Source organism: Perca fluviatilis, chromosome 11 (genome assembly GCF_010015445.1).
Source record: "Perca fluviatilis chromosome 11, GENO_Pfluv_1.0, whole genome shotgun sequence".
Taxonomy (NCBI): domain Eukaryota; kingdom Metazoa; phylum Chordata; class Actinopteri; order Perciformes; family Percidae; genus Perca; species Perca fluviatilis.
The window spans coordinates 32,697,852-32,721,994 of NC_053122.1; the positions used below are offsets into that span (position 1 = coordinate 32,697,852).

Consider the following 24,143-nt stretch of genomic DNA (forward strand, 5'->3'; position numbering starts at 1 on the left):
CCTATCCCAGAATGCCTTGGGTGAAAGGCAGGGAAACACTGTAGACAGGGCACGGCGTGAAGACAACACCGCTATAGTTTAAAACACATGTGGCTACAACAAGAGAAGTCAAGCAAGAAGCCCAATGTTGGCTAGAAGCATTGCCTGGCTATAGTTAATTCCAAGTACTGATTAGGTCAACAGAACACCGTCTGTATATATTGTTGTTGAAATTGATATTCAAAAGATTTTAATTTGGAGTAATTCCAATCACACGTTTGCTTCCCAAAATAACTGCAGGCCATTAAATAGGTTGCAAAGTCTCCAAAAGAGCACTAAACACTTTGTATTTACTCTCTCTAATGAAGCAAATACAAATGCAAACGTTTTTGCTGTACATATTTGCTGTTAAAGACAAGAAACCCCATGTTGCGTGTTAATTCATTATCCCCCATGACTTCCTAGCCTCTGAAATGGTAAAGCGAACAGAGGTCTTTTGAGGTCACACCACAGGTTTCAGAGACACCCCCAACGCAGTGCATTAATTACCGAGAATGTGGTCTCTTCTGCATACACATTTATATGCATGCAAATAGGAAATATCAACACTGCAAACCACAGAAGTCAGCACATCGAATGACTGAGCTGCTGCAGATTAACTCACTTCCTGACAGCAGAAACAGAATTAAAGATGCTGCAGGTTTCAATGAGGTAGTCTGAAAAGGCTAAATGGACAGCCCTGCTGTGTCCATAGGTAAAGAGCGTACAGCAACAAAGAGCCTATTCAAACATTATCAACAGAAATCATTTGGAAGCATCATACATACAGTGCATGCAAAACAGAGCTAGGCAGGCCACATCTATGCTACTGCACTTCTGACATTATACATCGACACCTTGGCTATTTTAAACCACACCAGACACGATGTGTTAAATGGGAGGCGTCAATGCTGCTAATGTGCACCTGTGACACAGTATGTGTAGTTGTGGAAAACAAAAATGATAATATAGGATTACACATGCTTAATTATGTATGCCTTAACAAATTGCTCCCTAAATAGCAATCCAGCCTAGGAAAAGCCTGAAAACTTGTATATATGGAAATATGTTACCAGAGAGACTGTTAGTCATAATTCAGTACAACAGTGGGTGGCTTTATATCATCCTTAAACAACTCTTCCATCACCACAGCCACGGTACATTGGTACATTACTCGATGGTGTTGCAAATCCCCACCGTCGACTTCAAGGCAGCGTTGCGACCGTCGACTTCAAGGCACCTAACCCTAGTGCCTTCCATGCAGCGCTGCCTGGAAGACAACGTTGGGGGCTTAAAACATCAAACACCGTACATTGGTGACACAACAGATGGGCAGTATCACTTAGGGGACGAAAAGGGAATTGACAGATGGTCTGAAGTCAGTTAGTCGACTAACTGGTCGTTTAGGTCTTAGTCGAGTAAGATTTCCTTAGTCATTGTTTATGCTTTTTTTCCCCATGCTAACGACTTAGAAACGTATGGGCCCCTCTCTGGTAAACACTAGATCTAAAGTGGTGCTTTTGCACGATTGTTTGCGGAGAAATACTGAGATTTGCAGATCTGTTGATTAAATCAGTTTGTCGATAAATTAATGAGTTATTAAACTAAGAATTTCTTTAGTCGAGGACAGCAGAAAAAAAAAGTCAATATGGATTATATAGGAGGCATTAACAATGAAAGGCAATGGACAAAACTGTTGTTAGTGGTGGAATGTAACTAAGTACATTTACTCAAGTACTGTACTTAAGTGGAAATTTGAGGTACTTTACATTTCATAGAGAAATATTGTAATTTTTACTCCACTACATTAATCTGAATAATAAATGCGATGTTTTATTGTAAAATAGACTAGCCAACAATACAACGGCCTACGAGTCCAGCTGAAATGATTAGACCATTAAACACACAACTGTTTGGATCGTTTCCAGTTTCTAAAATGTGAGGATTTTTACTTTTAATACTTTAAGTACATTTTCCTGATGATACTTTACATACTTTTACTTAAGTAACATTACTTGTAACAGAGGATTTTTACAGTGTTGTTTTAGTACTTTTACTCAGGTAAAGGATCGGAATACTTCTTCCACCACCGACTGTTGCTTTACTGTAATTTGTAGCTGGAGAAATCTCCGTGAAGTGCAAAGTTATTAACATTATCTATATATAGTAGTCATTCAGATTCTCTCTCTCTCTCTCTCTCTCTCTCTCTCTCTCTCTCTCTCTCTCTCTCTCTCTCTCTCTCTCTCTCTCTCTCTCTCTCTCTCTCTCTCTCTCTCTCTCTCTCTCTCTCTCTCTCTCTCTCTCTCTAAAAATACATCTGTGTTGCCAAAGCATAAGAACAAACATACATATAAAATGACAAGGAGTAAATACATCTGATGTAATAATAATAATAATACAAGTAAACATATTATAATTATGATATAAATGCAGATACTAAACAACTTCTGTGCAGTTCCCTCAGAGGGTACATTGAAACAATATATAAAAAGAAGAATACAAATAAATAAAATAATAAATTAGAAAATAAATGATAACCTATACAATTCTCTATTTTGCCTTGTATTGTGGCAGGAGAAGACATATTTAGCTGCTAGCCATGTCGTGTTTTTATCTTCCCCTAATAAAAAAGGAAGCTTTTTGTCCTCGGTGTAGGTAGTGAAGCCTGGTATATGTTTTTCAAATTTTTGGAAATATTTGGTTCTTAAGCCTTCATATTTGGGACATGTACATAGGAAATGTAATTCTGTTTCGATATCCTGGTGGCAGTGTGTACAGACTCGTTCCTCTCTTGGTCTCCACACTTTTAAATGTCGACCTCTTTCAATTTCAAGCTCATGGTCACTGACTCTGTATTTTGTTAAAATTCGTATTTCTTTTGGATTTTTTGTTCTGAGATATTCGGCCAATTTGATATCTCTGTTCAGGGATTGATAACAGAGGAGTTTGTGTTGTATTTTATTTTCATTTTGCCATTGTTCTGTATACTCGTCTTTTAATTTAGTTTCAGATCTTTTGATTGAAAACTGAGGATTGTGTCTGTGGTGGCTCTGAGGCTCAGTGTACCTGTCTCTCTCTCTTCCTGTCTGTCTACTACTACTGACCATGTTTAGCTCAGTGTACCTGTGAGCCAGCTGGTTGAGGGGGTGGACATCTGAACTCTGCTGGTTGCTCAGGAGAGCTTTGTATGCAATCGAATTTTTATCAGCTTGACTTAAATGCTGCCAAAATTTAATTGACCTTTTTTGGATTTGAATTTTCAGAGGGAATATACCGAGTTCTGCTCTGCATGCATTGTTTGGGGTGTTTGGGCAAACTCTTAGAATCATTTTACAGAATTCCAATTGTAATTTTTCAGTGGGAGTTTTATCCCATGTTTTAAATTCTGGTTTTGAAATCGGGCCCCAAACTTCACTTCCATAAAGCATTATTGGGGTTATCAGAAAATTGTAGATTTTTAGCCAAATTCTTCCGGGGATATTTGTTTTTCCAAATTTGCATTTGATTGCATACAAAGCTCTCCGAGCTTTATTACATAGTGTGTTTATGGCCAGGTTGAAACTCCCTGATGCACTAATTTCAATCCCTAAGTAATTATATGATCCATTTTGTTCTAGTCTGGTGTTGCCCAGAGTGAAGTTGTAACTCTGTCTATTTCCCCGAGATCTGGCTCTCCTCTGAAATACCATAACACTGGTCTTTTTCAGATTGACTGTCAGTGCCCATTTCTGACAGTACTGCTCTAGGACGGACAGGCCCTGTTGTAAACCCTCTTCTGTTGGGGACAACAGAACCAGATCATCGGCATAGAGCAGGAACTTGATGTTGGAATCGTGAAGTGTGAGACCTGGGGCTGCAGATTGTTCCAACATCGCTGCTAGTTCATTGATGTAAATGTTAAAGAGTGTTGGACTCAAACTGCATCCCTGTCTCACTCCACGCCCTTGTTTAAAGAATTCTGTTCTTTTGGAGCCAATTTTTACTGCACATTTATTTTCTGTGTACAGTGATTTAATAGTGTCATAGACTTTACCCCCTATACCGCTTTCAATAAGTTTATAAAAAAGCCCATCGTGCCATATTGAGTCAAAAGCTTTTTTAAAGTCTATAAAACATGCAAATATTTTCCCATTTTTAATTTTGGTGTAGTTTTTAATAAGGGTGTGCAGAGTGTAAATGTGGTCTGATGTACGATATTTTGGTAAAAAGCCAATTTGATTTTTACTTAAGACATTGTGCTTGGTAAGGAAGGACAGTATTCTGGCATTAATAATACTGCAGAAAACCTTCCCCAGACTACTGTTCACACAAATGCCTCTGTAATTGTTAGGGTCCAATCTGTCGCCATTTTTGAAAATAGGGGTGATGAGTCCATGGTTCCAGATCTCAGGAAAATCTCTCTCTCTCTCTCTCTCTCTCTCTCTCTCTCTCTCTCTCTCTCTCTCTCTCTCTCTCTCTCTCTCTCTCTCTCTCTCTCTCTCTCTCTCTCTTCTCTCTCTCTCTCTCTCTCTCTCTCTCTCTCTCTCTCTCTCTCTCTCTCTCTTTTCTCTCTTCTGGGCCTGGCTATAAGAGCTGAGAGTCTCCACCGCAGGACAGCAGAAACAACAGATGGTCACTCCTCCCCCACATCCATCTATCCTCCTCCGACCCCCCAGTCTTCACTCTTTACATCCCCCCCCATCTGATCCCCCTCTTTCTCCTCCTCGCTGTGGCCTCCATCAAACCGGCGTCCCTAATCCTCATCTTCCCCAGTAGTCAAACCCAACTTCTTCTTCCCTTCCCGTCTCCGGCCTTTCAGCTCTATGGTCTTGCCCGCTCACTTCCACAACATCTCCTCTTTTCACTACTGCACATTTCTGGAGAATATACTCCCAGTGTCCCTGTCCTCCAAACCCTTTCTCCCTTTTCTTCTCCTCCCGCTAAACCAAGCTCTAGAAAACCTCAAGAGAACCTTCTTCTCCACAACTGCACTCCATTAAACTTCATTTCAACTCCAATTTCTCACCCCCTTCAACAGTCTTGCCACCCCAGCTCTCCGACATCAAAAGCTTTTCCCCCTCCGGTTCCTCCTCCTCTTAGCCCCAACCTCTGTCTCCATTAATTTCACCGTTTTTTTTGTTTTTGTTTCTGTCTCTGTCTGTGTCGGTCATCCTCCTTGACTTTAAGCTTTTCTTCATTCTGCTCCATTTCCTCTTCTCTCTCCGTTTACCTATGCATTACCCTCTCTCACAGAAAAAAAAGGCATTAACAGATACAGTATGTATCTGTTAATGCCTAGAGGCTAAGATGGTACCTATAATAAATGGCACACGGGAAGCATAATCCACGAATTTATGTGATTATGTGTGTTGTAAGTTTTAATCTTTTTTAACCAAAACATTTATTAGAGTTTAATTTGGCTAAGGTCGTTAAAATATGCACTAAAGTTAGGGCTGCTCAATTATGGAAAAAAAAAAGTATAATCAAGAATATTTCACTCAATATTGAAATCATGATGAATTAACACGACATTGACTTTTGGAAAGATGTTGCATTTGTTGAACTTAAATCAACAGTGAAAACGCCTTGAACTGTGAATTTTACCTTCATACTTTTCCCGTTTGTACTTGTTTTTTGTATTTAGAACACAAGACAAAATAAGAGTTTTCTTGCAAAATGTAGTGTGCAAAACAATTGCTCTTCTCGATTATATTTTCTTTGTGATCGTTAGGAGCAGATATCGTTATCGCGATTCAAATTTGATTCATTACAAAGCCCTACATAAGTGCTCCATCCTAGATTTAGATTAAACAAAGAAAGATAGAGACAGGGTCAAAGCAGCTAATATTACGTGTTTTTTTTTAATCAAATCAATTAATACTCACAATGATCCATTACAGTAATCATCCAACTGTTAGCCTACATTTTCTTAAATAATAGAGCTGCACGGTGCACACATAGCTTTAAACCGGCCAAGATATGCTAGAATACTTACAGCCTGCATCACAACTTTCCTCTCCGAAACAATCATTTATTATTTTATTGTTTTGTATAGTTCAATAAAGTGTAAGTCAATAAAACTGATTGGGACATCATTGCTTAAAGTGTTTGATACAATCTGTATATTATCTATGGAGAGAGGAAGGTCAGAATGTGACTAGTGCAGCCGACAGTTATGGACAGCATTTGGACAGCGACTCTTCAGTCCAGCACCAACAAAATACTAAATTCAAATTAGGACTGGGCATCGAGAATCGGTTCCAACTTGGAATGGTTTCAAAAATAACGATTCCAATGGAATTGTTTGTTTATTGTAATAATTTCGTATCGTGTCATTTCGAATCTGATCAGCGGTTCCAAACTTAACATAGTGTTATGTTGCAGCCATGGAGCACAGTAAGCGGGGCTCTAAAGTGTGGTTTCTTTTTTTTTTTCGTCGAAAAAGCCCGGTAAAACTGTAAATCACCATTGAATACAAATATTTTTTTTCTCTTATCTGTGAAATAAGCATGTGACCCGTTTTAACTCCCCCCCCTCAAAGAATCAAAATCGAGAATCAATAAGAACCGGAATCGAAAGGAAGAATCAGAATTGAAAAATAATTGTTAAAATCTAAACGATGCCCAACCCTAGTTAAAATGCCATTTTAAAAACAGCAGAACAATAGCAAAGGGACTCCTGTTTAATCCAAAGCGGCCATACTAGTTTCCCTCACTGATACATGCTGTAAATGTGGACATCATTATTTGAAACTGTGGGCAATTGTTTGTTATGAATAAGCTCCAGTGTTTACACAGCCCACAATGGAGTGTTTCAGACAGCCGGCATAACCAAATGACTTATTATAGGCTAAACATAGCTGATAAAATCAATTCAAATATGCCACGAGTTTTGCTCTAATACAGATCTTTACCATCGGCCATTCCAGACACAGTGGAAACTGTAATTCAAACCAGTTCACCAATCCGATTGAGATCTACTGTTACAGTAGAGGGCTTATTGTTGTGCGCTGAATGAGACCGTATTAAAAATTCCAATACACACAGAGTGACAAGAAAATACAAACCCTTGTAAATTAAAATGTAATCTGATACAACACATTTTGTGAAATGAAAGTGAGCCTGGCTTAATGTCATCCAAAACTTCCTGGGCCATGATTATTCCCCTTCATGTTTAAGAGACCACAACCCTTCCCCCATACTTGTCAACTTGAGTCTGTGTGTTAACCCTTTTCATAACAAGTGGTCAGTCTTGCATGGACGCATCCAGAAGTCACAACAAAACCAACTTCAAATCGAATCAGCTATCAGTCTATCGAGTCTATGATCGTTTCATTCCACACGAGTGCAATTCAGCTCCTTTCCCTAGATCAGTAGTCCTTTTCACGCTGCTTATCAGTCCCAAACTGAGCCAACATTTCACACAGTCATGGTGCGGTGGCCTTGTTAATAAAACAGAAATGATGAAAACAGAAATGATGAAAGAAAAGGAAATGAAATGTATCTGCTGGTGGTTGTTTCAAGAGAGGCTTCACTTAAACCTAACCAACCAAACTAATAATGCCAAACATGCTTGTGTGACTCCCATTCACATGCCTGGAGGGGGAGGACACAAAGTAACAGGGTTAACAGCTCTGTGTTTAAGTGTTGTCTTTTGAAGTGATTGCTTGACCTAAAACTGCCTGGTCAAGACTAGTGAGTGAAGCCCAAGATATATAATCAGTCTTTGACCCACCAAGAATATCAACATGACAAGATCAAATTAACACATATAAATGACATTTACTTGTGACGGCCTTGCACAACAAGTTCCCTTTTATTTCTAGGACTATTCATTCTGACCAATGGGCAAAAGGAACTAGCGTGGCTTTTGTCACGTAGCAGGGAAATCAATCAATCCTGAGGTCAAATGAGTGCGTGTGTGACCTGAGAGACTGTCTGACCTATTATAAAACACTCTGGATGATGGATGGATGGATGGATAGAGTGAGGCATGAATACTGTAGAAAATAAGCATAGATCTGCACGACAGGAAAATATGCGATATGCGCGATAACATTGTTGAATATCGCGATAACGATATTACTAAATAAACAGATATTTAAGTGTACTCAGTTCTGCATTTCTGCTGCTTCAGTAGTCTGCTTAAATACAACAAGTTGCTTGTTGAATTTAAAACTAACAAAAACGAAATAACTTCCAACTTTCTTTTTAATGAACTTTCTTTTAATGAGAGATATATATATATTATGCAACCTTAGCTAAGAACAAAATAAAAGGATTGGAAAGGGGCCGAAGATAAAGTCAAGCAAGGTAGAAGAAAATCAAGGACAGCCTGAGGAATCCCAGAAAAGAGAAAAACTGTAATGACGAATCTCCACTCACCTTGAAGACGTCAGAGAAGAATCCCGAGCCAATCCACTCACAGCTGAAGTCATCAAGGCGTGTAAGACAGGAGAAGGCACTGATGAGGGCTCTGTAGGATGATGGCCATACCCTGCCCGCCTGGGGAAGGAAAGAACAGTCTGGTATCAACAAGTTAAGAGGGAGTCTCTATCGGATGGATACGCTGTAGGACCGCTGATGCAACTTGCTTGTGCAGAAAAATGAGATAAAGGTAGATTGATAATGTTTTGCTTTAACCCTCAACTTGAAAACGGGTCAAAGTTTTCAAGTTTTCAATGTTTCTATAGCAGAAATTGGGGTTTTCTTTCAACCAAATTGCCCAAAATCAACATGGATGGTTCCATGAAACACTTCACAAGTCAAATGAAGGATCAGTTCACAACTATCATTGACTTTTGGGTGTTTTATTTAATTTTATAGCATTATTCTGACTTAACTTTGACAGTCTGTGATTATCCATAAACATCCTCTGATCTTAAATTATCTAAATGGAGTGTAAAAACAGTAGTAATAAGTTGGTGTTAGTGTACACAGGTGATAGTGAGGGAAAAAGCGCCAAAAAATGCAACAAGAACATTGAAAAAAAACGTTGAAAAGAGACAAAAACGTTTTTAAAGTGGCTGAATAAGTCACAAAAACGTGTCAAAAAAAGTGTCAATTTTCACCCGGAAGGACAACTCAAGGGTTAAGTGGGACAAGAACTAGAAGGTCTCAAAGCAACCCCGCAACCCCCAAAACCTTCCAAGAACATGAATTCTATTGTTTATCTATTCTAAAACTCAATCAACAGCGTTAGCATTTATTTGACAATTACTAATCTGGCATTGCCAGACCTATCTGGATTATGGTCTGGCTGCATGAGTTAATGTTCTGGTGAAGGGGATGTTTGTATTTCTTTAAACCAAACACAATCGACTTGGGCGGCACTAAGGCCCGGATGCAGCGGCGGTGCCCTTGCAAAATAGATAGCAGAGATAGCAGAAGGGGAGGAGAAAGCCTGACATTAAGGGATGCACCAAAATGAAAATCCTTGGCCGAAAACCGAAAAAGAGGAAACCAAGACCGAAAACCGAAACACCGAAAGAACGGATCGTGCAGGCAGAACGGACAGCTAGATTCAGTCTAAAATAACGTTAAGTCAAACATAATGGGGAAAGCAGGCTACAGCTAAATTAAGACTTTACAGTAATAACAATAAAGACAAGTATTGAGTAATTGTATTTTAAATGAGCACAAGCAGAACTGACGTAACAGCTGCTGTATATGTTAACGTTTATTTTCAAGTTTTATTTTGAGGGTCTTTTAAAGTTTACATGCTGTCTCAGCTAGCGGTTAGCCGAATTAGCTGTTAGCTAAACTAACTTTAGCTCAACTGTGGAGGCTGACGGCAGACCGCTACAATCAGCTAGCGGTTAGCCAAATTAACCGTTAGCTAAACTAACGTTAGCTTCCCGGTGGAGGCTAACGGCAGCCCGCTATAATCAAGGGGGTAAGCTTCGCTTCAGAACTCGAGCCATCTATGGCGCCATTTTGTTGCTACCTGGACATCACCTCCTGTTAGCATTCCGCTGACCGCCATTTTTTTTTTACGTCACTTGACTGCGAATAACTTTACATCTGAAGCCATCTGAAGACATACATCTGAAGACTCTATTTGTCCATTGTTTATTTCTAAAGAAACACGACAATGTATAAAAGGCTCCATTACCTTGTACCTCACGTTATGGCTCCGTAGTAGACGCTTTTATAAAAATAGGCTAACGATTGTGTCACATAGTAGAGGAATTACCGTATAGTACAGGATAAGCTTGCAGGCAGTTTGGCTTATATGAGCTGTTTAGGATTAATTACTAATGTTAACTAGCATTTTCGTTAGCAATAATTACCCTGTGCCTATGTTATCGTCTTACATATACCTACACTCTCTGTCTCTGTAAGATTGGGAATGATTGAGATTTCTCTTGGCGCAGCTACCAGAAGACTTACAACTTTCAGACACGTTGCTCACGTCACATTCTCTCAGTTGGAGGCTGGGCAGTAAAGCTGGCCATCACCGGAAAAGTGCTTCTAATAGCCTTCACTGGTCTCCGTCCAGAGCAACGGGGTCTGTTGGTCCATTATATACTGTCTATGGCTATAATCACCTAGCGGTCCGCCGAATTAGCTATTAGCTAAACTAACGTTAGCTGGAGGCTAGCGTCGGAAGAGATCGGGTAGTGTCGTAAATCCTCGTACCACAGCGCATGCGCGAACATCTTGCGCATTCGCAGAACGGATCGTGCAGGTGGAACGGATCGGGTACTGGTACTGACACACGTGCAGGTCGCGGTTTCTGTTTGTGTCATCACAACATTTCGGCCGTATTGTTTCGGTGATAAAAGTATTTTGGCCAAAAACCGAAAATGCCCTTTTGGGCCATTTTCGGCCTAAATTTGCGGTGGCCGAATATTCGGTGCATCCCTACCTGACATCTGACGTCTCTCTGCATCGAGTAAAACAGAGTATACAATTACTGTAGATAAGCGCACAGAATAGTTTAAGACACAGATTTAAAAAAAAGTGTGAAATGGTTCATGGACAGACATGTTTTTGGTCAGTTTGTTTTAATATTATTCCACGTGCACACAATTGTGCAACTGATGGCATGTTATTCCGTTGTGATTCCTAGAACCTCCCATAATCTATGACTGACTTCATCTCCTGCCTGTGGACAACAACTGACCCAGACTTGAACCGACACACACCCTGTGTGTGTGTGTGTGTGTGTTGTGTGTGTGTGTGTGTGTGTGTGTGTGTGTGTGTGTGTGTGTGTGTGTGTGTGTGTGTGTGTGTGTGTGTGTGTGTGTGTCAGAACTCTACACTTTTGTCTCTTTCATATGTTTCTCTATCCAAAGATAGCAAGAAAGTGAAAACAATATAATTATCAATACGTTTGATGAAACTCTTAATACCTGCACAGGAACCCTGTATACTGTAATGTAAATGACTGTATAACGAAGTGGCCATAATGCATTCTGCACGTAAAAATAAAGAACAACTGACCTGTGAGGGCGGGCCCATGGCCATCTCGCAGACCCCTACCCCTCCGATACCATCTTTGTCCTCACTGATCCGCTCGGGTCTCGTAGGGATCCCAGCGATGGAGTTGCGTTTATTCCGGTCCATGGTGATGTGAAAGATGGTGATACCAGTGAGGGTAAATGGGCCTTCTTCTGTAATGTACCCACATGACAAGAGGACTAGATTGTTTTAATGGTGCCGAGAGCTCCACGGCAGCACAGAATTTACTCAGTTTGTGTCCTGGGAGAAAATATGTCACACACATAGACTTCAGCTTTAAATGTTGTTTAGGGCAGCCCTGGTGACACACGCTGGCTGCATCCAAGATGTTTCCTACTAGTCGAGTTCCTCACTGCTTGTAACTGGGGAGTCCACCTGGATGAGAGGGTTTTCACATGTTTGACAGATGTATAGGGAGCCCTTGGAGACCTAGAGAAGGTAAAGAGAAAAATGAGCGTAGGGCAATGTATGTGGTTCCATAAAAGAAGAGTATAATGGCAGCAGGGTATACTGTTGATACTGTATACTCATAGTTATGCCTCAAAGGATGCATGCATATTTTTTGTGACTCCTTGTCACAGAAAAGAATCAAGATGACTTAACCCATTATGATCCCATTCACACATTTAGGAAAAGCGACCAACTCTTTCTTAAAAGTTTTTGTTATTTAATAGCAGCTGTAGCTGCAGACTGGGCCTTGCCTCGGTAGGATGGATGTGACAAGCCATTATTGCTCAACAGGCCCAAATGTAATGGCTGTAATAGGGGCTGATTGTCCAATTATGGGAGATTAGCCAAGGAATAGCTCAGGACCTGGACCTTTCTGCCATTCAAAACAAAATCAACAGGGTACAAAGGGTAACAGGAAAGAAGGTGTGTGGCGAAAGTTCTCTACATTCATAAACAATGTGGCTTTTACATCTAACTTTTAAGAACAGTTTACTCCAGTATCTCTTGATAAGACATGTTGAGTCAGTTAGAATTATTTTTCCAATACTTTGAAAGAAAAGTGGAGTAAAACTCAACTTTAGGGAGTAACACTGGACTTTACAAGAAAACCCCCACCTGTAATGCAAGAGCAGATCGACAGAAAATGAATTTGCATCCATTTTGATAATCAATCATTAATCAAGTTAATTTTTAAGAACAGTCCCTAGCTCCAGTGTCCTCATAGTGAGGTATTCTGCTTCTCACTGATCCATTATTGTAATTTGAATGTGTGTTGGGTTTGGACTGTTTGTTGGACAAAACCGACCTCTAAAGATCTCACTTTGGGATTTAGGAAATTGTGATGGGTGTTGTTGTTTTTTTTACTAAAGTTGCAGCCCTATACTCTATCTACTTCAGCTGTGTCACAGCAAGCTGACGGAGTTGCACTGCAGTGTCATTTAACTTCAGCTGCTTTTCAAACGCAATGACATAAGGTAAACATTTACAGACAAGCTTTTCCTTTGTGGTTGAACTATGCATAACATTGTCAATACTACAAAGCCTGCCATCATGTACTCTGAGATTTCTGTCCCCACACGCAGCATTAACACATTGCATCACATATGTCAGGTGTATTTAGAAATTCACAATATGTGTGTACACCAGACACAACCGGAAATGTTCAGCAAAACCTATTACAGTGTAGAGCAACAGCGGCAAATTTAAAAGAAATGTACAGAACAGAACTGAACTACAATAAACCAAAGCAGAGGCACAAAAGTCAAGGCCAAGAAGATGTCTCATAAGCTCAGATACTAAAAACAGCATTGAGATGAAAGAGCCAGATTCTGCCTTGGTCCGTTAGCATTACATCACAGACAGTAGACTACAGAGTTACAGCGGACCTACTGGACAACTTCTGACATCATTCTTTGTCCCAGCCACATCCTTAAAAGGCTTTCTACCCTCCACTTTCCTTTTTTCTCTCCAATGACAACTCATTTTCTGCCTTGTTGAAATCATACGGGAGAAATAAAAGTGCCAGGCAGTGCCAAGAAAAATGCAAGCCACAAGTACCGGGGCCAGTTCAACGCTTTCTCATTTCAGTAGCTGTCCGATCCAAGAGCGGGAACAGAGACACACACACACATCTATGTCCATGTATCTGAGTAGACAAAAATAGGTCAGCAAGTAAGACATAAATTCACCCTTGTTTCAAAAACAGCTATCAGCAAAAGAGAAGAGCTACACTCCCACATCAGCGGTCAAAGCAGCCGATTCTGACTAAACACAAACGTCCTACACTTACTAGAATATCAGTCATGCAAATGATGCAAACACACAAAAATGTCAAACTCTTTGTTATTGTACAAGATACTGTCGTTAGGTAAAAATCTATATTCCTTCAGTATGATCTTTCCAGCCTAAAGCAGTATACTGACCACCAAAAGGAATTTGTACACCCACTTCTGCGGTGAACAATGATAACAGACATCATCTAGCTAGCATCAGTCCATCAACTAACAGCCCCAACTATAGGGGAAGACAATCCCAGCCACATACTATAAAACAACATTATACTATTACAAAATACGATCTTATCACACTGTAATATTGCGCAATATGATAACTCCCAATGAACGATGCTGCAGGAAATCTTCTTGATGCAAGTGATCAGGGATACAAAACTAAAAATAGTCAAACCACCAGTGTTCATTACTATATTTGTTTCTAAACTATACCCTGCCTACATATCCAAAGGGCATGCATTTAAGACACCACAGCAAAGGGACTGTGCATGGAAGAGGGTGGAATTTTAAAAGCTGGCTCTTTTTTTTGGTCTGTAAAATGTGGCTTGTTGCTCCTCCAAAACAGATGGGACATCTCCAAAGCAGCCGCAGGCAGAAAGGTTTTAACAGTAGTTGGGGAGTGAACCCTATCCAGCTGTGTCCCGCTGGATTACAGACTAATAGAAAATGTCAGCAATAAATCATAACTTAAGCGATGTTATAATGACAGGTTGCAGACAGGCTCTTTGAAGGGCAAGACGTAATAAATGGGCGTGCGTGGATGCGTTTGAGAGTTACTTCTTCAAACGCGTACTGTGTGTACGTAGCCTTTACTTGCATCACAAAAGAAGAAATAAAAAACGAATAACCCTATTTTAAACATGAGAACATCTGACCATTTAAGTAAACTATTAATAAAATTTTCTTAAAATAATTGTGTGCTTCTACATTGAGCGACGGACATAGCTAAAAGATATCCGTTCACTTAAAGAGCCATCTTTGTCAAGTATTTGAGCAAGGTCACATTGAATAACAGTGAATAGAAGCCTCTTATCTGACCACAATCTATTGTGTTGAACTGCCAAGATATATGAGCCGGTGCATACCTGTCATTCTTCAAGGATTTATGAACAAGTCCATGGGGCAGGAGGGAAAAACTGCCCATTATCTGGATGGGCAGTTAATGAGTCAATGCTGCCAAAACAGCTCGAGTCATATTAAGTAGAGGTGGTAAGATGAAGAATCAAATGTTGGATTATAACGTCTTTTAATTTGTTGGGTGAACCAGACCACCAGACAGAAAATGTAAACAAACAAAAGCAGCAATAGCCTGTATTATCTTGTAACGTTACTCGTTGTTAAAATTTAGCTGACTTAACTTACCTGTTGTTATTTCAGAGTCGTTTGGAAGAACAGTTTAAGCTGAGTTCCATGCCTTTTCCCCCGGCTAGCGTGTGTTGAAAACGGCAAACGAACACCCCCCGAAACAGCGAAGTTGGTAACGCAGCCCCGCACTCTGTGGCTAGTTTGTCAACAAAACTAAGCTAAGAGAAAAGCTAACAAACATTAGCCTAAGCACCACTAACACACACAAAACGGGAAGTTTTTCGTCGCCGACGGCTTAAGAGTCCATATACCCAAAGGCTCAAAGTGACCTCGAAGTCTGTTTCTGTCGTCCTTGTTTCCACAAAAGAGCAAAGGACGGTGTTTGTTGTACCGCGGCCCGGGATAATATTTCAGGCGATTGTTGCTGTTTGACAGCTCCGTCGTCTCCCTTCGCTCACACCCGAGTAACTCCCACTGGCACCGCCCACATTTGATTGGCAGGTAAATTAACCAATCAATAGCCAGGAATGTGTGTGTGTGTGTGTGTGTGTGTGTGTGTGTGTGTGTGTGTGTGTGTGTGTGTGTGTGTGTGTGTGTGTGTGTGTGTGTGTGTGTGTGTGTGTGTTTGTGTGTGCGGGCGCGCGCGCGTTAAACTCTCAAACGGTTAATGTAAATAAAAAATAACAAAATAAAATGCACAGAATTCAAAATAAAACTAAAACATGAAATCAAAAAATGATACGATCAAATGGTAGGTTTTGAAGTTCACCCATAAAGAAGATGAAATGGACACAAGGAGTAGAATCATCAGCTTTGATCGTGAATGAGTTTTCAAGTGCAGGTTCAAATTTATTTGTCTATCACTTCTCATATAAATGCAGTTCAAAGTGCTTTACAGAGGGTCAAAGAGATGCATATACAACAACATAACAGAAGGAAAATAATGAGAAGAGCCAGAAGCAATCCAAACAGTAGAGAGACAAAATAATACATAAGAACAATGATAAGATGAAGACAAATTACTTTATGATAAATGCTAAACTGAAAAAAAGTTCAAATACTGAATGCAATCTTTTTTATTATTAACATTAAGTCACTCAAACATTTTAAGCCAAAATTAATTCAAACACTCAAACTTTTTTTAAACTTTTTCTGCAAAGTAGGTTCAATTTTGGTTAACAAGTGAAATCTCAGCAATCCCCTGCTTTTGTTAAATTCCATCTTTATTGTGTTTTACCAAAGCTCTTTGATGTTTAAAAAGGCATAGCCATTTTTATTAACCTATTATTATTTTTTCAGTTGGAAGACTACTTTAAGAGGCCACTGATTAAAAGTGTTGCAACTTTGAGAGTGACTAAAATACATTTGGGGGAATTGATTGACCAATAAATAAGTTATATAGAATTTTTCCTACAAAGGGCAGCTGCTTTGACCTCAGCTTGTATGCTCTCATGGAAATAGAGCATCATCTAGTGGACAAAGTCAGGCAGCACTGCTATACACATTAAACACCAGGATATCGCCAGCCATCGCTTTAAACATTTGTTTGGTGCAAGTTTGGGTGATAACTTTGTAGGGAAAGGGTTCTCTACATTTGGAGCACTTGTTGGTGCATTCATCTCAGCCACTCATTAATTGGGGGTGGCAGTAGCTCAGTCTGCAGGGAGTTGGGTTGGATTGGGAACCTGAGTATCGCTGGTTCGAGTCCTCATACAGACCAAAGTATAGTGGTGGACTGGCAGCTGGAGAGGTGCCAGTTCCTCTCCTGTCCTCTGAACCCCAAACTGCTCGGGGTACCTGTCCATCGACGGCTGCAGCCCCCTCACTCTGACATCTCTCCATTGGTGCATGTATAGGTGAGCATGTGTGTGTATTTCAGGACTCTGTGTAATGTGTGTTCTAATAACAGAGTGAAAGCATTGTAATTTCCCTTGTGGGATTAATACATTATTATTATTATTATTATTATTATTATTATTATTATTATTATTATTATTATTAAGTGTGTCCTGCCACAGTAACAAACAGTATCTGGGATAAACATTTCACTGGAATTGTACCTCGTACGATTTCATGTGAGAAATCAAATTGATGAGACTATTAAGCATTACATGACAAATATTAACAACTCTGGGAGAGGTCAATACACATTTGCTCTACCATGCCAAGTGTTTGTATGACCTGTTATGTCACAATTAAGATAATTCTCATCATTGTGATGGAGGGGATCATACTTATAGAGTAGTCTTATTTATGAGAATGTTTAACATTTAAAAATGATTTGTTGTTATTGTCCCTCAATGCGTATTTGGATGAACTTTCTTTGTTACGGCAGAGGCGTGTTGATTTGCCAGAGAGTGTTCATAGGGCATTCATAGAAGCCCATCTTAAAATAAATACAAAGCTGGAACACCAGCAGGGCAAAGCATGCAACTTACCAGGAGCCCCCAACCCCCCAGATTCACTGTGCCAATTGTTTTGGGAGATTTGTTACTAATGTTTTAAGTGTGCACCACTAAAGTAAAAAATAACAACCATCAACTCGACATGCAACACAATATATTTTACATTACAGTATATGGTCCCTATTCCTAAGTAAGACTTGTTATCTCAAATTACCCCAGACTGTAACACTTCACTTTAATCCCCCATTTAAAAGCAGTATACAAACACTTAATATTGTTTATAACACACTACAATAATATACGAGAATTTAAATTTGTCAACAATTATAGTCTCCTACGGAAACACATAAATAACTGATGTATACAATTTCTATTAATGATGCACAGTGTAAGAATGCGTCATTATTATACATAACATGTACAAAATAATAATCTCACAGAGTGTTTGTGCACAAGCACAACTAGTTGTAAACTGGTTATAACTGTCTGTCCATTTTTTATTTCATTTTAATATTATAACTAACTGAGTAATCCAGCTTGGTGCAATACCTCCACCTATACCTCTGATGGACACAGTATTCTTACACTTTCCCATAAATAGTGGTGTATAAATTTATTTTTGGGGTGTATCTATGAACAAGTGGGCACTTTTTGCATAAACTCAACTGAGTGGCACTTTTTTTGACATGGGACTTTTATGTTTTATATTTTCTTACAGTTTCGTATCACGTATCACATGATGTGCTGGTTCAACTTCCAATGTGAACTAATTGGTAGGCTAGCTTGCAAAGCTATACTTTCAAAGTAGCTTCCCCAACACTGTGAATACTTTATTAACAAACATAATAAATATGATATAAATGTAAACTATGCTGAAATATGTAGGCATATTTTACATTGTTACAATTGTTGTATGTTATATCTCCAAACAGTTAGCCTATTATCTGTTTACACACCAGTTAGGGATTTAATTGTTTATTTAGATAGGGACAGTGCATATTAATGGACATCAGTACAAGTACACAATGTAAATATGTAGAGTTAGCACCATAGCTAGTTTTCATCTATTGTCCCCAGGCAGATAAAACATAAAAACAGTAAGCATGCAACACCCTCATAATTTGAGAGGCAAGACAAACACTGACAACAACAGTCCAGACAAAATAAAACAGAACATGTAAATGTCACACATAATGAAATGTGTGAGGCAGTTAAAAGTGAGTGCAGCTTTGGTTTTCTAAAAGCCAGATTTGTAACCGTTGACGAACTTATTAATAAGCACTTAACTAATGTGTTATGTCTGCTCACAACAACATTATAGTTTGTTATAAACCATTTATTAACCGTTGTACTCAGGGTTCTAAATTAGCACCGTTTACCAGCCAAATGCTGGTGAAATATGCAAGTGGCTAGTAGATTTGCTTCACTCACAAGCCAAAAAAACCAATGGTAATCTATTGAATGGCTGGTAATATTTGAACATTCATTAGCCATTTGGCTGGTAGACGAAAATGTTAATTTTGAAGCCTGGTTGTACTGCCCAAACGCTGAATGTTGTTTAGTTTTTAGTCGTGCTGAGACATTTTGTCCTACCATCAGCACCGTACTGTATGTCCTGCGTCACATGACCACCAGCATTTCCTGTTACACTTCCATGTTTTTCGCCTCAAACACAAACCGTAATGTAAACTACAACGGGCGGAATAGTCACTGTCGTGTGATCTGTCGCACATAGAAAGTTAGAGTGTAACGTCGTGTCGCGTCGCTGCAGCTGGCGGAGGTGCTGGTCCGGGGCAACATGGCCAACTGTGTGGCTTTCCAGAGCAAGCTAACCTCCATCATGGAGATGCTAGCTAAAGCTGCCGTGGTGGAAATCAGCCAGCTGTGGGAGGACGGTTTCGCCCTCGTACAGGTCGAGCTCCGCCGGAGGGAGAGCGAGATTGAAGCCCTGAACAGAAAGGTGATGATGATGGAAAACGAGCGGTTAACGGTGCTGTCTCAGGCCCAGACTAACGTTACCAATCCGACCTCATCATCTTCCTCCAAGAGAGAGCAGCAGACCCAGCTGCTGCCGCCCACCGGTGATGGTAAGGATGACTACTGACTACATGATACATAATAACCAATACCTTGTTATGTTTTAATTAATTATATAACTTAGGGCTGGGACGATGTGCCGGTTCGATTCTTCGACGATACATGGGCGCCGATTTGATTTGTATTGCGATTTTCATTTATTGCGATTCTAGAAGTATTGCAATTCGATAGTATTGATTTTTCTTTTCCTTCTTTAACAAAACCAAAAGCTGAATAATAGACTTCTAGAGACAATATATGAGACATTTCTAAAAACTAATTGTTTTCTAAGAAGAATGCACATCACGTGTCAGTCAGTCAGTCTGACATTAATTTATTTGTAAAGAAGACCATAACATGGACTTTCTTAGATACGGATGTAGTCGCCGTCAGCGGTACCAAATAAACAGAATATATTATAGGTGAATCATTGGTAAAAATATATATATAGATTCTAGGGAAAAAAATCTATTTTAAAAATTGTCGCAAAAAACCCACGATACATAGGCCTACGATTTTCGATTTAATTTTACAGTAAAGGCAATGAGTCTGTGTTACCTTATTTGACAGAAATCTGAAAGCATTTGCCGGTTATTTCTGACAATTTAATGAACAAAAATGTTGATAATGTTTAAGTAAGTCAAACCCAATCAACAAAACTGCTTTAAAAATGAATACTCATTTTTACATCACACCGTTAAGATCACAGGGAGAGTCCAACACAGCCTGACTCTGGATGGTAAAACTGAGATAAGCGCTCCTATTCAAGGTTATGCTCTGTTTGTTCTAATGCTGTTTGGTAAATTGCTACACACTAAAAACTCCTGGGTCAAAAATAACCCATAATGGGGCTTTGTTCTTCTACGGGGGTAGAGAGGGAAGGAGGAGTTTCTTCTTGATGACATGACATGATAATATAATAACTCCATAAAATACACCCCTCCAACAAAAAATACATTACATATATATATACATATATACAGTGCCTTGCGAAAGTATTCGGCCCCCTTGAACGTTTAGACCTTTTGCCACATTTCAGGCCTCAAACATAAAGATATAAAACTGTAATTTTTTGTGAAGAATCAACAACAAGTGGGTCCCAATTATGAAGTGGAACGAAATTCATTGGCTATTTCAAACTTTTTTAACAAATAAAAAACTGAAAAAGTGGGCGGTGCAAAATTATTCAGCCCCTTTACTTTCAGTGCAGCAAACTCTCTCCAGAAGTTCAGTGAGGATCTCTGAATGATCCAATGTTGACCTAAATGACTAATGATGATAAATAGAATCCAGCTGTGTGTAATCAAGTCTCCGTATAAATGCACCTGCTCTGTGATAGTCTCAGAGGTCCGTGTAAAGCGCAGAGAGCATCATGAAGAACAAGGAACACACCAGGCAGGTCCGAGATACTGTTGTGGAGAAGTCTAAAGCCGGATTTGAATACAAAAAGATTTCCCAAGCTTTAAACATCCCAAGGAGCACTGTGCAAGCGATAATATTGAAATGGAAGGAGTATCAGACCACTACAAATCTACGAAGACCCGGCCGTCCCTCTAAACTTTCAGCTCATACAATGAGAAGACTGATCAGAGATGCAGCCAAGAGGCCCATGATCACTCTGGATGAACTGCAGAGATCTACAGCTGAGGCGGGAGACAATCAGTTGTATACTGCACAAATCTGGCCTTTATGGAAGAGTGGCAAGAAGAAAGCCATTTCTTAAAGATATCCATAAAAAGTGTCGTTTAAAGTTTGCCAAAAGCCACCTGGGAGACACACCAAACATGTGGAAGAAGGTGCTGTGGTCAGATGAAACCAAAATCGAACTTTTGGCAACAATGCAAAACGTTATGTTTGGCGTAAAAGCAACACAGCTCATCACCCTGAACACATCATCCCCACTGTCAAACATGGTGGTGGCAGCATCATGGTTTGGGCCTGCTTTTCTTCAGCAGGGACAGGGAAGATGGTTAAAATTGATGGGAAGATGGATGGAGCCAAATACAGGACCATTCTAGAAGAAAACCTGATGGAGTCTGCAAAAGACCTGAGACTGGGACGGAGATTTGTCTTCCAACAAGACAATGATCCAAAACATAAAGCAAAATCTACAATGGAATGGTTCACAAATAAACATATCCAGGTGTTAGAATGGCCAAGTCAAAGTCCAGACCTGAATCAATCGAGAATCTGTGGAAAGAACTGAAAACTGCTGTTCACAAACGCTCTCCATCCAACCTCACTGAGCTCGAGCTGTTTTGCAAGGAGGAATGGGCAAAAATGTCAGTCTCGATGTGCAAAACTGATAGAGACATACCCCAAGCGACTTACAGCTGTAATCGCAGCAAAAGGTGGCGCTTACAAAGTATTAACTTAAGGGGGCTGAATAATTTTGCACGCCAATATTTCAGTTTTTATTTGTTTAAAAGGTTTGAAATATCCAATAAATTTCGTTCCACTTCATGATTGTGTCCCACTTGTTGTTGATTCTTCACAAAAAATTACAGTTTTATATCTTTATGTTTGAGGCCTGAAATGTGGCAAAAGGTCGAAAAGTTCAAAAGGCGAATACTTTCGCAAGAGCACTGTATATATATATATATATATATATATATATAAAAAGAGAGAGAAGAGAGAGAGAGAGAGAGAGAGAGAGAGAGAGAGAGAGAGAGAGAGAGAGAGAGAGAGACAACCCTGTAACCCAGAACATGGGTTACTCTTTGAAAAATAACCCGGAAACCCAAACAACCCAGTAATTGGGTCAAAATATTAGTCCATGTTTAGAGGGTGTGTCGCTCTATTTCTCCTACAAATACTGGTGATACTGTTTTATCATAATGTACACAACACACAAGTGTGATTGTTCATATTATAAACTATGTTGACATGATAATATAATAACTCCATAAAATACACCTTTCCAACAAAAAATACATTATATATATATATATATAGAGAGAGAGAGAGAGAGAGAGAGAGAGAGAGAGAGACAACCCTGTAACCCAGAAAATGGTTACTCTCTGAAAAAATAACCCATAATTTTAACCCAACACAAATAACCCAGAAACTGGGTTGAAGAAATAACCCAGGAGTTTTTAGTGTGTATTAAACACAGTCAAAGAGGATTTGAATTGCTACTTTTTCTCTCAATTCATGAAATGCATGTAATGAAAAATAAAAAAAATGCACCTGCTCTGTTGTTTCAGGGCCGATTATAGATTCAGTCCAGACACTGTCTTGTGATCAGAGCATCAGAGAGAAGGCGGACACCTCAGCCAATCACAGAACGCCACCGCCATCCCAGACGGAAGAGAAACAGTGCGAGCAGCTCAAGTCCGGCGCGTGTGAAAGCGACGGCAGAGACGACGACGACGAAGACTTGATAGTCAAGCTAGAGGACGAGGACGACGTCCAGATCGTGGAGCAGACGGTGGACTCGGATCCCAGCGTCGGCGACGGAGCGGGGCACCACGAGATGGAAGTGAACCTCCAGCCCGCCGAGGTTATGGAAGAACAAGAGAGCCAGCAGTGGTCGTCGGTTTCGGTGGGAGACAGCGACACCGCCGATGACTCGGACTGCTTTTTTGAGCCGAAGCAGCTGTCCCAAAATCTGGACTCGGAAATCCTGCTCATTCAGAATGCTTTGGACATTTTTGATCATTCGGCAGAGACGGCGTACTCTGACAGGTTTGCGAGGGACAATGGACAAGGTGCGTCAAGTAAATCAAGAGCTCCTGTGACTTTTAGCCAAGCTCAGCCAAGTCAGCCCATAGAAGCAAATAATCACCCCGAGAGAGGAGTGTCCATCAGATTCCTCGCAGAGAAACAACCCCAAACTAAAAACGCGTCGGCTTTTAACCCGGACGGCAGATTCTTCCTTTTAAACGACCCGGAGCTGCATAAAACGATAGCGAGTCGCCGCATCAAGGAGAAATGGTTCATCTGCCCGTTCTGCGGCAAGAGCTTCGATCGCGTCAGCCACCTGGAGATCCACCAGCGAATCCACACCGGAGAGAAACCGTACACATGCGATACGTGTGGCAAGTGTTTTTCTCAGAGGAGCAACCTTCGCACTCACCAGCGGACTCACAAAGAGGCTCTATCCCAAAATGCAGTTTGATTCAATAGGTTTTGAATTTTGAGTGAGAAAAGCTAGAAATATCTGTGTGGCATTCATGTCTAGATTAAAGGTGCTCTAAGCGATGTCACGCTAAAACAGTTTTTTTTTGTCACATACAGCAAACATCTCCTCTCTATCCGCTATCTGCCTGTCCCCTGAACACACTGTAAAAAAAACGCGGTCTCTGTAGACAGCCCAGACTCCACAAACGGCAACAAAAACAAACTGCGCCAACCTGCACCACAAAACATAACAAACTGTTCCAGCCAATAACCAACAAGAAGGATTTGGGGGTGGGGGTTGGGGGGTTAGTGTGCGGAAGGGAGGGGGAGGGGACGGGAGGAGGGAGGGGCAAGTTGACGATGCTTCGAACGTCAACAAGAAGTGACATCACCCAACATCGCTTCGAGCACCTTTAACTAACAAATTTCTCTTAGTATTTTGATATTACTGAAAAGTAATGTAGCTGACTGTTTTACTGTGCACTTCTTTTGGAAAAACAATAACTTTGACGTAGCTTGGACTGTAAGAACTA

At 40.1% G+C, this 24,143-nt stretch overlaps 2 protein-coding genes across 2 annotated transcripts in view; one reads left to right on the forward strand and one right to left on the reverse strand.

Moving 5' to 3' along the window:
- tesk2 (testis associated actin remodelling kinase 2) overlaps positions 1 to 15,476 on the reverse strand; it is a 53,793-nt gene extending 38,317 nt beyond the window's left edge. Inside the window, exons 1-4 of the mRNA XM_039815994.1 lie at positions 15,065 to 15,476; positions 11,726 to 11,891; positions 11,445 to 11,614; positions 8,382 to 8,501 (exon numbers count right to left, since the gene is read on the reverse strand). Coding sequence (XP_039671928.1) covers positions 8,382 to 8,501; positions 11,445 to 11,567 — 243 coding nt within the window. The 5' untranslated portion in view covers positions 11,568 to 11,614; positions 11,726 to 11,891; positions 15,065 to 15,476. The remainder of the gene's footprint in view (positions 1 to 8,381; positions 8,502 to 11,444; positions 11,615 to 11,725; positions 11,892 to 15,064) is intronic.
- Positions 15,477 to 18,901: 3,425 nt separating this feature from the next.
- On the forward strand, positions 18,902 to 23,760 carry LOC120568452 (sal-like protein 4). Its single transcript, XM_039816005.1, has 2 exons — positions 18,902 to 19,499; positions 22,695 to 23,760. The coding sequence occupies exons 1-2, from the start codon at positions 19,211 to 19,213 to the stop codon at positions 23,606 to 23,608; spliced, it is 1,203 nt and encodes a 400-aa protein (XP_039671939.1). The 5' UTR covers positions 18,902 to 19,210; the 3' UTR covers positions 23,609 to 23,760.
- Positions 23,761 to 24,143: the final 383 nt, after the last annotated feature.

What these genes read in the sequence shown, in the direction of transcription:
- LOC120568452 (XM_039816005.1), top strand. Translation starts at nt 19,211, where the DNA reads ATGGCCAACTGTGTGGCTTTCCAGAGCAAGCTAACCTCCATCATGGAG. An exon ending in GCTGCCGCCCACCGGTGATG is followed by an intron (nt 19,500 to 22,694) that starts GTAAGGATGACT and finishes CTGTTGTTTCAG; the next exon opens with GGCCGATTATAGATTCAGTC.